Below are 13,119 nucleotides of genomic sequence, written 5' to 3'. Positions count from 1 at the left end.
AATTGGTTAATTACATTATAAAATTTTCAGGTATAACAATAAAACTTTTATTCTGCTAGTTCATTTAAAAAATAATTGTTCTGTAGCTGAATTTCCCTCCTTTCATCTTTGAACAAGGGACTTTTATATTGTTTCCTACTTTGTCTTCACTGTACTATATTTTCAATTAAAAAAAATCTCAGACTATTGTTAGGTCTGCTGCTCTTTAATGAGTCATTGGATTGGAAAATAACTCATATAATCAGGCAGAGATATGTTTCTTTATTTACATGTAGATAGTGAAGATGAATAATTTATCAAATGTTATTAGTGGAGGCTGCATGTTACTGAGATCTCAGTAGGATATAATGAAATTTGTGTCATGCTAGTATGGAAATAACATGCCTTTGCATAGTCATTATTGAACTTTTGGCATCTCTCAGAGAACTATTTGTTATCATGCCAGTCTTGCTCACCTCTTCATTAACCACACTATGGATTGAAGAGTTCACCTTATCTTGAAAATCTGTGAAACCTGGTCTGCCACATGGTTGCTTGACTCCAGCTATGTTTCTACATCAGAGCAAGAATTTTCAGAATGAATGAAGTATGTAATGTTTCTTATTAAAGTGATTAGTGCAAAAAGGGCTATGACTGATGGTTTTATTACTGATGGTTTTATTACTTCTGGTCATGAAAAACTGTATAGGAGATGTTTAAGCAATATATCTTTCTGAAATGAAGGGGCGATGAAACATGTATATAATTGCTTAGAATCTTATAGCTGTACTAATTATGTGTTTGAAGTTATTTTAAATAATTGCTTTAAAAAAGGTGGCTTTGATTTGCTTGTGACATGATTGTGTGAGGAGGCCAACAGATCTCCTCATAAGCAGCGATAAAGCTGGACAGTCAAAAACAAACCATCTCAGCACTCTGGAAATTGACTAAAAACATCCATCAAACTGAGAAGTGTTTATTCATGAAAACAATTGAACTTTCGGGAAGAAAGTGTGAGCCTGTGGTGTTTGTGCCTTGAGCACTCCCATTTTCCTTGCTCAGCTCTATGGACAAAGTTGTTCAACCATGGTGGAGTAGGCTAAGCTTTACCACTGCTCCCAAGATGGCTCAGTTAACCTGGAGAACTATCAGTTAAAGTGGAGGTTTTGATGGCAAGTGATAGGGAGGGTCTTGGCTTTACCCCCGCTGAAGTTATGTGTCTGTTTGGCACAGAGTGGACAGATGGACTACCCAGGGATTTAACAGGAACTTCTGGGAGGTGAGACAGAAATAGGAGGTTTGATAGATCTCTACAGATTATAAGTTGACTGGAGGTGGTGAACCTGCATAGCTTAGGCGGGAGTGGACCCAATCCACCTACACTTCCCTGCCTACTAGAGCCTGCATGCACATCCACAGGTTGTGTGAGAGGACCCAGGAAAGCCCAGGAAAAAGGAAAAGTTGAGGTGCACTTGAAAATGCCTTTACCAGCTCATACAGAGATCCAAGAGCAGATAGGAGAAATCTTACCGGCTCAAGGTATTTGATCAAATGTGTGACCAGTCTTGCTTAATAAATAGCTATGCAGATACAGAGTTGACCCTTGCGAAGTTGTGCTTGGGGGGAAGAAACAAACAAACAAAACTAAGAAGGTACATCAATGACCATATTGTGGAGAGAGAGACTTTATAGATCTAGTCAAGATAAGTTACTAAACAAAAATAGCCTTTGGCGGGGAAGGGGGGTAGGGGTTGGGGTAGGATCTGAATTGAGAATTGCTACAAAATATTATCTAAAATATCCAATATTCAACAAAATATTATGATACATGCAAAGAACCCAAATATTACAACATTTGGGGGAAAAATGCAGTACAAATTATCTTTGATCAAAAATATTGGATTTAGAAAAGACTCCCAAGTACTGAGTGAAACTGTGTTAAATCATTTAAGGAAAGGATGGTAACAGTGACTTGAAAGCAGAACCACGAAAAGGTAGACATTATTAAAAAGAACCAATAGAAATCTAGAGTTGTAAAGGAGAGTAACTGAAATGAAATGGTCATTAGAAGGGCTCAATTTAAGATTTGAGATGGCAGAAGAAAAAAATCAGTAAATTGGAGGATAAACCAAAGGAAATTAGCCAATCTGAAAATAAGAAAAAGGAGGGCCTCAAAGACCTGTGGGACAACATGTAACACACTAACAAGTATGTCATGGGAGTCATATGACATGGAGAGGACACATGAAAAGTGCCCCCCCCAAAAAAAAATACCGGATGAAAAACATTATGGATCAAAAAGCTACATGAATTCCATACAGAAAAATTACAGATATCCACACCTAGACAAATTATTCTCAAGCTATTAAAAAACAGAGAAAATCTTGGGCCAGCTGAGTGGCGCGATGGTTGGGAACTGGCTTGGGATGCCAGAGGGCCCCGGTTCGGATCCCACATGTGAGGGCCAGTGACGCTGCCCTCCGCAGTTGAGATGCTGGGCGGCAGCTTGGCCTGGAGCTGGGCTGCTGTGGGTCGCCTGCGACGGCATGGGCTGCAGCCCCTTTGGCAGTGGGTTGCCATGGGCTGCCGTGTGTGGCCGGCAGCCAGCATGAGCGGCCAGCAGCCGCAGTGAGCGGCCGTCCAGAAGCCGGCGACTGATCTGCCTCGCCCGGGAAGAGCGCAATGATAGTGCCAACTTGGGCCAGTGAAGCAGCGCCCTCCACAACTGGACTGAGGAACAGAAGCGATGGCAACTTGTCTGTTCCCCTTCCCCCAGTTCCCCAGCGCTGTTCCCGTCCCCCAATTCCCCAATTTAAAAACAAAACAAAACACACACACACACACAAACAGAGAAAATCTTGAAAGCCTTTATAAAAGAGAAGTGACACATTATGTACAAGGGAACAATAATAAGATTAGTAATTGACTTCTCATTAGAAGCAATAGAGGTCAAAGGCAATAGAATGATATATTCATTGCTCAAAGAAAAAAACCCTGTCGACTAATAATTCTATATCCAGCAAAGGTATCCTTCACACATGAAGCAAAATAAAAATATCCCTCCTCCCCCCCAAAAAAAAATTGTTGCTGTAAAACTTTCTTTAGAAGAAATACTAAAAGTTCTTCAGGCAGAAAGGCAGTGGTACCAAATGATAACTTCAGTTCTCAGGAGGAAATGAAGAATACTAGAAATGGTAATTATGTGGGTAAATATAAAAGTACTATAGAAATATATGTATTTCTCGTTTTCTCTTTAAAAACATACAGTTGTATAAAACAATTCTAGCACTGTATGTTTGGGTTTATACAACTATAAATATGTGTGACAACATTAGCACAAAGGAAGAGGAGGGGGAAAAAGGCAGTTGGACAATTGAATATCCATATGCAAATAATGAGCTTAGACCTTTACTATACACAAAAAGTAACAAAATGAATCCTAGATCTAAGTATAAGAGCTAAAACAAAACTTCTAGAAGAAAATGTGGGAGACATCTTTATGCCCTTAGGGTACGCACAGAGTTTTTAGATATAACAGCAAAAACATGAGCTATAAAAGACAAAATTGATTAATTGAACTTTATTGAAACACATTTACTTTTCAAAAGATAATATCATGAATGTGATAGACTGAGAGAAAATATTTTGAAATAATTTAATAAAGTTGTTGTAAGTAGAATATATAAAGAATTCTTACAACTCAATAATAAGACAAATACTCCAATTAAAATATTGGGGTAGACATTTTTAGTAGGGTTTTTTCCAGAGAAACAATCAATAGAGGTATGTGTGTGGGTGTTTATAAAGAGATGTATTTTAAGGAATGGCTCACACAATTATGGAGGCTGAGAATTCCAAAGATTGTGCAGTCAGCATGCTGAAGACTCAGAAGAGATGATGTGTAGTTTCAGTCCAAGTTCAGAGGCTTGGTAATCAGGAGAGCTGATGGTGTAAGCTCCCGCTTGTAAGTGGGCAGGCACAAGACCCAAGTAGAGCTGATATTGCACAAGTCTGAGTCTTCAGGCTGGAAGATGACAGTCAGGCAGGAGGAGTTCCCTCCTACTTAGTGTTTTTGTTCTATTCAGGTCTTTGATTGATCAGATAAGGTCCACCAGTGTTAGGGAGAGCGAGCGATTTGCTTTACTCAGTCTACTGATTCATATGTCAGCCTCATCCAGAAAAACCATCACCAATGCACCCAAAATAACATTTGGATAAATGTCTGGGCATCATGAATCCCAGTAAAGTTGACACATAAAATTAACCATTGCAACATTTTACTAAACAGGACAAATGGGTGGCTCATAATCACATGAAAAGATGTTCAACATCATTGGTCATTACTGAAATATGTATTTATTCAAATGACAACAATATACCACTGTATATCCACTAGAATGGCAGTCAAAAAAGTTAAATGAGGTCTTGGCAATGATATGGAGAAACTCAAACCCTCATACATTGCAAAAAATGATATCAGCACTTCTTAAAACAGTTGTTTCTTATAAAAAATATAAATTTACCACAGGACCTAGCAATTCCATTCGTAGGAATCTATCCAAGAGAAATGAAACCATACATCAATACGAAGAGTTATATGCAAATATTCACAGAAGCATTATTATAATAGATAGTAATTGGAAGGGATTCAGTTGTCATCAGCTGGTTAACAGATTAATAAAATGCGGACTATTTCGTATGGGAACAGGGATGGACTATAAATAAGCTTGGGATTTTTGGGGTGATAGAAATGTTCTAAAATGGCTTTTGTGATTATTGTACAACTGTGTATTTAAAATCATTGAATTGTATATTTACAATGGGTGAATTGTACAGGATGTACCTCAGTAAAGTTATAAAAAATGTGTATGTACATAACGAGCAAATGAAAATGTAAACAAAATAATGGGGAATCTGAAAGGGATGGGAATTTTTTTGTACAATTTTTCCGTCTTTTCTACAACTCTACAATTATTCAAAATTATAAACATTATAATGGCTCTTAAAAGTGGTCTAATTTTGTTTTGTAAGAGTTTTCAAAAGTAACTTCAAAAACTTTGGTCCGTTTTTAAATATCCAATCCTAAAGTGTCATTTTATCTCAGCTTGTTTATTCTTCACTTCTTTGATTTGCTGTTTGCTTTGAGCAGATAATCTGCGTTTCCATTTACCCCCCATAGTGCAAAACTGGCCTGCAGGCCCAGGGCCCAGGTGGACCCTTCCTGCTTCTTACCCATATCTGGTCTCTGCTAGGGAGCATACCTTGTGGAGTGGCATTTTGAAGATATCTGTTGCTCTCATCTATGTGGTAAAATGTGTCAGTATTATGAGCAAAGCACTTTGGACTGTAGGACATGAACACAGCTGTTTTTCCCTTTGGCATTATTTTTCTTAGGTTCAATGATCACATCTTCTCTAGGTTGGGTTTTTGTTTTGTTTTCATAAAAGAAAAAAGTTAAATGCAAGTATTAACACATGTGGTGAGAGCAGTAAATTAAAGTGAAGTTGTGTGACTCATGCTAATGTATATTTATGCTTTATTTGAAGGTCACTCCGTGAGGCTGCTGGGTCAGAAAAAGGATAATGGAAAACGGTTGGGGGGAGCACGACTGGATTTGCCAAAGATTAGGAAGAACCCCCTGATAGAAATCATTTCCATCAATACCGGGTAAGCGCTCAAACTTACTTATAAAATACTCAGTATACTCCATGAATTTAGTTTTTTTGTTTTTCCTGGACATGGGACATAGAAAAGTAGTTGAACATCTTCATGGGGAAGAAAAATCAAAAACCTCTAAAGCACATGATTATCCTTCCCTCTCAGATGTTCCCTGTATACAGATTACATTTGCATCAAGGCTTTATATCTTTTACTAATAGTCTAACTTCTCCTTTTTTAGTAATAAACATGGATTTCATTTTCTAGCTATGCCTTTGGTTTAAATCTTTTTAAAAAGAGTACAGTAAAATTTTGGTTTGTGAGTGTTCCACAAGGCGAGCAAACATTTCTAAAACATTTTAACGTGGTAAACAGGCAATGTCTTGCAATATTAGTAGTTTGTTTCCGAAACGAATTATGCTCGCAAACCAAGGTATTACTATATTTTATTCAGTGCAATGGTTAACATACCCTTCAGTTTTGACTGTGTTTTCAATAGGGTTATAGTAAATATTGCCCAAGGTCTGAAATATGTATTCTGAAATGTTACCCTTATGAGCTTTAAAGTGAAAATAAGCATTGTAACCGAAAGTTAAGTACTCTTAATTTCCACGTCTTAGAATCTGTAGTTCTTCTGCCTCATTATAACTCTTGGTATACTCGTTCATAGTTGGTTTTATTTGCATGTATTGAATTTGGTTCCTTTAAATTTTTACTCCACCTGGAGAAGTTACTTACTTCCCACTTTAATCTGTATTATTGTAGCCTGAAAGTTTGATGAGGCCAAGGCCTTCTGTTCCTTAAATGATGGGAGTCGGTCCATTCACACAGCTGCCTCACAGTTCCCACAAATCTAAGCTGCCCTGCTCCTTTTTGATTTCATCTTCCTTCCCTGTTTTTAAAAATCGTTGTTCTGCCCGTTTTTCTTCCTTCGCTGTTTTTAAAAATTGTTGTTTTGCCCGTTGCTTTCTTCATGCTGTTTCCTGTTGAGAGCAGGTGAGCTGACGTTTCCTTCTCCAGCATCTTTCTGCCTCTCTCTCAACCAGTGTCTTCATTCCCTCTTGCACTATTGCAGCTGTGTTGTTGCTGGTCATCTCTTCCCTAGTCTTACCACCTTCTGGCTAATTCTTCATACTGCTGACAAAGACCAGGGAAGGTTGATGAAGTCGTTTGATTTTTCCCTAAAAACCCCAGGAAGTGGCTTTTAGTTGACTAATAGTATTTGCCACAGAATGATGTCTGGCCTTCAGTGTTGAAGATTCAGAAACCTGGACTTATTAGCTCAGATACTAGTGATTAAATCAGAATATAAGAGTCAGAAGTGTAGCTATTCCACTGACCAGGGTATCTAATATATTTCCTGTCTTGAGTCTGAGCTAAATTAGAAGCATAAGGCTGTTTGCTATTCCCTCCATCTCAGTTATTGTTCTCCTTCCTTCGGAAACCCATTTTTTTTTGTTTTACTTCTCTTTGTTTTGTTTTACATATAAAATTGCAGCATCCCTACATTTCCTGTCCTCCACATTTTTCCGTATTTTCCTCTGTAACACTTCTCACCATGTACATTGTCTTCGCTCACTGGCAGGTGATAAGGTCCATGATGGCGGGGAGTTTGGACTCTTGTTTGCCGTTGTATCCTTAGTATGCAAAGAATGTACACAGTAGGGATTTAATAAATATTTACTTAATGCATGAGCCATAGAGTTGTGTAATATGACAGTTTGATGGGAATTGACTTCTCAGCACCCATTACCTTGCCAGTGGGACAGGAACACTTGGAGTTGGGCTAAGGGAACTTTCTCCTAACAATGCCTTTAGAGGGGCAAAATCAAAATGGTTCTGAGAATCTCTCTCTCTCTCTCTCTCTTTTTATATGCAGAATTGATCGACTTGATTTTGGCTAGACCCAGTTCTTTAAGTATGTTAACATGTTTGGGTCTGTCAAACGCTATTATATTAGGATCCGTTTGGTCGAGAGTGACTTTGCAGCTGCTTTGACCTACTGAGTATCTATTTTAACTGTTTGCTTTAAAAGATGCTTTACTGTTCTAGCCTCTGTGTACTTAATTTTGTCACTCTCCACCGCACACTTCAGTATCTGGCCATGCTGAGTACTTGAAATTCCCAAACTCAAGGTCCTTCCCTGTCTTCACCCCAGGCCTCTGTGCGTGCGCTGAGCGTTCCCGCTGTCTTCGCCTTGCCCCACTCGCCCTGTCGGGACTGCTCCTGTGCGCCATGTGTGGCCTTCATTTTGGGTGCTGCTTGTTCCTCCTTCCATGACTGGACTAAGTCTCCCTTCCACTGTGCATCTGTAACATTCCCTACTTATCTTGATTATGGTGCTTCTCAGAATAATTTTATTTTCCACTACATTGTAAGTGTCTTGGGTTCTGAAAGTATTTCAGTTGTCATTATAGTATTTATTATCTCTCAGTTCAGTGTATAGTGCAAAGTGAGTACTCGGTAAATATTTGGGGAACAAATGTTTTATTTTAAAGCCGTTACTATTTTTCGTTGCCACACGTTTTTTAAAAATTTGTTTGAGGAAGCCATTTTAAATAACATTAAGTTAAAAGTTTTCATGCGTTATTTGAATTTCTCTCCTCCTGGATTAAGTGTTTCTTAAAATGAGGCTACACTATAAATTTTTTAAAAGCTCACTGGACATTTGCTGTTCACTCTTCATCCTCATGTCTCTCATGCCACAGTATAGAAGTGACCCTTAAGTAAAACAGCAGATTTGCTTTTGATATTAAGGGAATTCATTTCATGCTACCTCTAATTAAGATTTGACTTTCAACGTTCCCTGACTAATCATTTTCCTGAATGAGTTGTAGCATTATCATTTGCTCTCAGATGAAAGCATCTCCATGAGTATTTGTCCACAGTATCACTCTTAACATCTTTGCTTGAGTTTTATTTTATTTTTTTACCTTTAGTGGAGCTCAGTGCTTTTTTTTCACTTACATTTAAATATTTTAAAAGAGCTATACCCATAATTATTTCTTTAAAAAAAATTAACCTTCCTGTCAAAATCTTGATACTTTTCAAAGTTTTATTGCTTTCAAATTAAATATGGACATACAAGTTTCATATAAATTTTCCAATTTTCATTTAGGAAAAGAATCCCATTTGCAGAAAGTTTTATTATATGCATTAGTAAATTATTGAAGTCACCATTAGACTACGAAGTTGTTATGCTTTGTTACATTCCTGACTTAAAATATAAAAGGAATACATTAGTTGCTTTAGCCAATGAATAAGTTAAAAATTTCACATAATGTTAGAGTTTGGATGAGCTGAGAGGATTACTTATTTGATCACACTGTGTATAATAGGGATGCCTTTCAGTTCTGAAATAACATTGCTTTTTTTGTCTTTATAGTCTCTATTAATTTTATGTTCAGTTATTCATCTATATTTATGTTTCTATATGGAGTGTATACATTTTGGTCCACTTGGATTATTGTTCCGTTTCCAGTGCTGTTTGTTTTCTGAGGTGAGCTTCTTGAGGTCAGCTGCCAGTTGTGTAACACAACTCTTATTTCTACACTGTCCCTCATGTGGTAGTAGGATGATAAGACAGCTGTATGGACATGCCTCTGTAAAACAGGCAAGAATAAAGTTAATGAGAATTGCTAATGTCTACTGTGTGCTTGCTGTGAAATGTATACTTTTTCCTGTATGTAATCCTTCGAACAGCGTTATGAGATCTTTTTAATAGATGAGGAAACTAAGGTACAGACAGTTAAGTGACTTCGCATTGTCGTGCAGCTAGTAAGTGACAGAGACTGAGAGGTACCTGTTAACTCCATCAGACTCTTTTGTGGATTCAAAGGAGCCAGGAATCTTATCTGGTGTGGTTGGCAGAGAGGGATCTTGGCATTACAGTGACTCCTGAATGGGCCCAGAAAGATGGATAGGTAGAATTTTGATAATTATGTATGGAAGTGTGTTTGGTTTCTATTGCTGTTGTAGCAAATTACCACAAACTGGGTGGCTTAAAACAGCACACATTTATTATCTTCCAGCCTTGGAGGTCAGAAGTCTAACACACATCTTAGTATGCTAAAAGCAAGGCTATTGAGGAGAAATCTGTTTACTTGCTTTTTTCAGCATCTATAGGCCACTCACATTTCTTGCTTACAGCCTCCTTCTTCCATCTTCAAAGCCAGCAACACTGTATCTCGTTGTGTCTTCCATAGTCACCTTTCCCAGACTCTGACTCTCCCACTTCTCAGCCGTTACATTGTGATACATGGGGGCCACCTGGATATGCCAGGGTACCCTCCCTATTTGAATGCCAGCCGATTAGCAACATTAATATCATCTGCAACTTTAGTTCTCTTTTGGCATGCAAAGTTCTAGGGGTTAGGATAGGTAGGAGAGAAAAGAATGAAAAAAAGCGTAGGAGTGGACCATGTAGTTGTTTATGAAGTAGATAACTTTCTCCAGTTTGTCTGGAGTTTCCAGTATATGTAGGGAAAAGTGGGCTAAATTATCTGCTGTATGAAGAATCTAATTGCCCCAGAGTGAGAAATTACACTTAACTCAGTGGTCAAAGAAAAGGAGAGCCAGTGAAATCCGGAGCAGAGGTGAGAAATAATGGTAGTGAGGCGTTAGCAAGGTTATTCTGGTACCATCTTGTACTGTGGTTGGATGGGAACCAGGAGACTGCTGAGGGGGCCTCCCAGCCAGGAAGGAGTGGGGCCTGAGTGGCACTTGTGGGACTGAAAAGAAGGATGACAGCAAGTTGTGGGAATGGTTTGAGAACACGGGCTTTGACCTATTCCCGTGGAATTATTTGTAACCATGGATTTGGAAGTTCCAAAGAATGGTTGGAGATAGAAATATAAGCAAAAAAGAAGCTTTAGTTGGAGGGGTGAGAGTGAATGCTGTCATTAAAGGCGAGTGGTGAGTGCCTGTGTATAGGGAATAGGAGGACACAGAGGCATCTTCTGTGAAGTAGTAGTCAGAGATGAAAGTTTTATGACTATAGAGTGTCGCCCTATCAGTTGCTCAGGACCCCTTAAGGAGAAATAATACTGGGATAGGAGAACCATTTTAGTATAGTAGGATAATTAGAAACCAGGTTAGAAATTAGTAAGTTTTGCTACAGGAAGATTACTCTCTTGAGGAGTCCGGCTATAAAGTAAGAAAGGTGGTCTTTAGAGAATAGAAATACTTTTTTTCATCTGAGCTAATTTAGAGGCAGGTAGGTAAGGACTAGAAATACAGAGGGTGCTGAAAAAATATATATGCATTTTAAAAAAGGAAAAAAAACCATATTAAAATTGTAATAATATGTACAGATAATACAAGATGAATACAAGTCATATGTAAACATTTTTTTGGCAACCCTGGGGTACTGACAGAAGAAATTGTTTAAATAGGACTGTGTATACGGATAGAAAGGTGAGCCTTGGAAAGGAAGGGCCCTACTGTGCTGCTCCCTTAGATACAGGAGTAAAGGACATGAGGAAGGATACGTGTAGAACTTGCCATTTAATTTTTCTTAAAGTTCTTGGCCCGTTTAATGTGGTTCATTTCCTTCATGCTATCAGGCAAAATAAAGGACAGTGTTTCACTGTCGTGTCCCTTTATGTTTTGGTTAATATTCCACAGTCTTTAGATGACCGTGACTTGAGCTAGGGCCATTTCTCGATTGGAGCACACCCCGTGCCCACCCGGGATTTGTCAGTGTTCCTTCCCCACCCTCTCCCTCTGATGCTGAGGGTCAGCTGTTACTCTACCCTGTTGTTTATAAGCTGGAAGCTATATCTAGTGTTAGAGTCGCATTGAAAGTTTGGCCAGAAATAATAATTTCTGAGGTAAAGATATGAAATTTGAAGATTCATGGCAGGATGTTTCATTCTTCTCATTAAATTAGTAGAGTGAGGTCATAATTCTGAAACACAACCGAGAAGATATGTGTGGATATTTATGTAGAAAAGTATCAACTTCACGCATATGTGGTCTCTAAAGAGCAAAGTCAATGAACAAACAAAACAGAAACAGACTCATAGCTGAGGGTTGCCAGATGGGAGAGGGGTTGAGAAGGTGGGTGAAAAAGTGTAGACATTAAGAAGTACAGATTGGTAGTTACAAAACAGTCATGGGGATGTAAAGTACAGCAGAGAGAATAAAGTCAATATGGTAATAACTGTGTGTAGTGCCAGGTGGGTGCTAGACTTGTCAGAGGATCATTTCTTAAATTATATAAATGCCTAACCACTATGCTGTTCACCTGAAACTAATATGAAATAATGTTGGATGTCATCTGTAACTGAAAACAAAAGAGAAAGGTATCAATCAGCCAAGTGCTATGGGCAAGGTAACCGGCAGTCAGCATGCACAGCCCCAGAAGTAGCGCTGAGGTGGGAAAGCTCATTTTTTGTCAGGGGACCCCGTTTATGTGATTGCCTTATATTTTCTAGTACTGAGAATGGAGTGTAGAGACCGAAATAATGTAGAGGACAAAAAGTCAAAAAAAAAATCAGAAATTGGGTAATAAAGAAAATCTGTGCTTTATTTTGCCTTCTCTGTCACTGTTAAAGTCATCATTTTTGACAATACCTTGGCAGTTTTCGTTCTTCCCAAGCCGAGAGGTGAGTGCTGCTTAGCAGTTCTGATATAAGTTTTATCATTTTTTAGATACTATTATCAGGTTGTCCCTAGTTTGAAGGGATAATCCTCTCCTGGGTTAACCACATCTTAGAAAAGACTGTCTGACCTTGTAATACTTTACTGATACTTTTTCTTTTAAAATTTATCTTGTCTTTCTTGTTATTTGGTATCTGTCAGACATAAAATGATGATGTATGGGAACCTTTAAGGGGAATCTAATTTTCTTTGAGATGATGTACTTGAATTTATTATCATTTCTAAAAGTATCTGTTACGTTTTCCCCCCTTGTAACATCTTACCTCCTGGAAAACAAACTTGGATGTTTTCACTTTCTATTTGTAATGTCCAGAATTTATCAGCCCTATTCCAGTGGTAGATGTATAGGGCGTTCCTTAAATTAAATATTTGAATGAATGAATGAATGAATGAATGAATGAAATAACAAGAATGCAAATTTATTTCATATATGTGAAGCTGCTTTTAGAGAAATACAATTAATAACATTTTGTTATCTTTCTGGTTTTAATGATTAAAACATAAAATAGCTATTATATATTTATCATAATTAGTTATTAATCATAATACATTTGAAAATGTAATTATTATGTGCTTACCATATTACCAGGTATTGTGTTACATATTACGATATATACAAACATAAACAGTTCTCAAATCAACAGGTAACTAACATCTACTAAAATAATCTAAAACAGGTAGCTGTTGTATAAAAACAGAGTTAATTGCAGCTCCTGTGTGGAGAAGGTTTGTACCTCATTCTATTCCATATTCTGGTCAGTGCTGTCAGGTCCCAGTATGATACTCTCTCTAGGCGGTGACTCTTCAGACCTCTGAGTT

At 37.8% G+C, this 13,119-nt stretch overlaps 1 protein-coding gene across 7 annotated transcripts in view; it reads left to right on the top strand.

Moving 5' to 3' along the window:
- CDKAL1 (CDKAL1 threonylcarbamoyladenosine tRNA methylthiotransferase) overlaps window positions 1-13,119 on the top strand; it is a 667,723-nt gene that overhangs the window by 238,762 nt on the left and 415,842 nt on the right. For all 7 annotated transcript variants that reach the window (XM_019640497.1, XM_019640496.1, XM_019640494.1 and 4 more), the window contains one exon: window positions 5,526-5,646. In XM_019640497.1, the coding sequence (XP_019496042.1) occupies window positions 5,526-5,646 (121 nt within the window). The remainder of the gene's footprint in view (window positions 1-5,525; window positions 5,647-13,119) is intronic.

This window comes from Hipposideros armiger, unplaced genomic scaffold (genome assembly GCF_001890085.2).
Source record: "Hipposideros armiger isolate ML-2016 unplaced genomic scaffold, ASM189008v1 scaffold_50, whole genome shotgun sequence".
In the NCBI taxonomy this organism is placed as follows: Eukaryota; Metazoa; Chordata; class Mammalia; order Chiroptera; family Hipposideridae; genus Hipposideros; species Hipposideros armiger.
The sequence above is the reverse complement of the archived record's forward strand: the minus strand, read 5'-3'. Positions and strand labels throughout refer to the sequence as shown.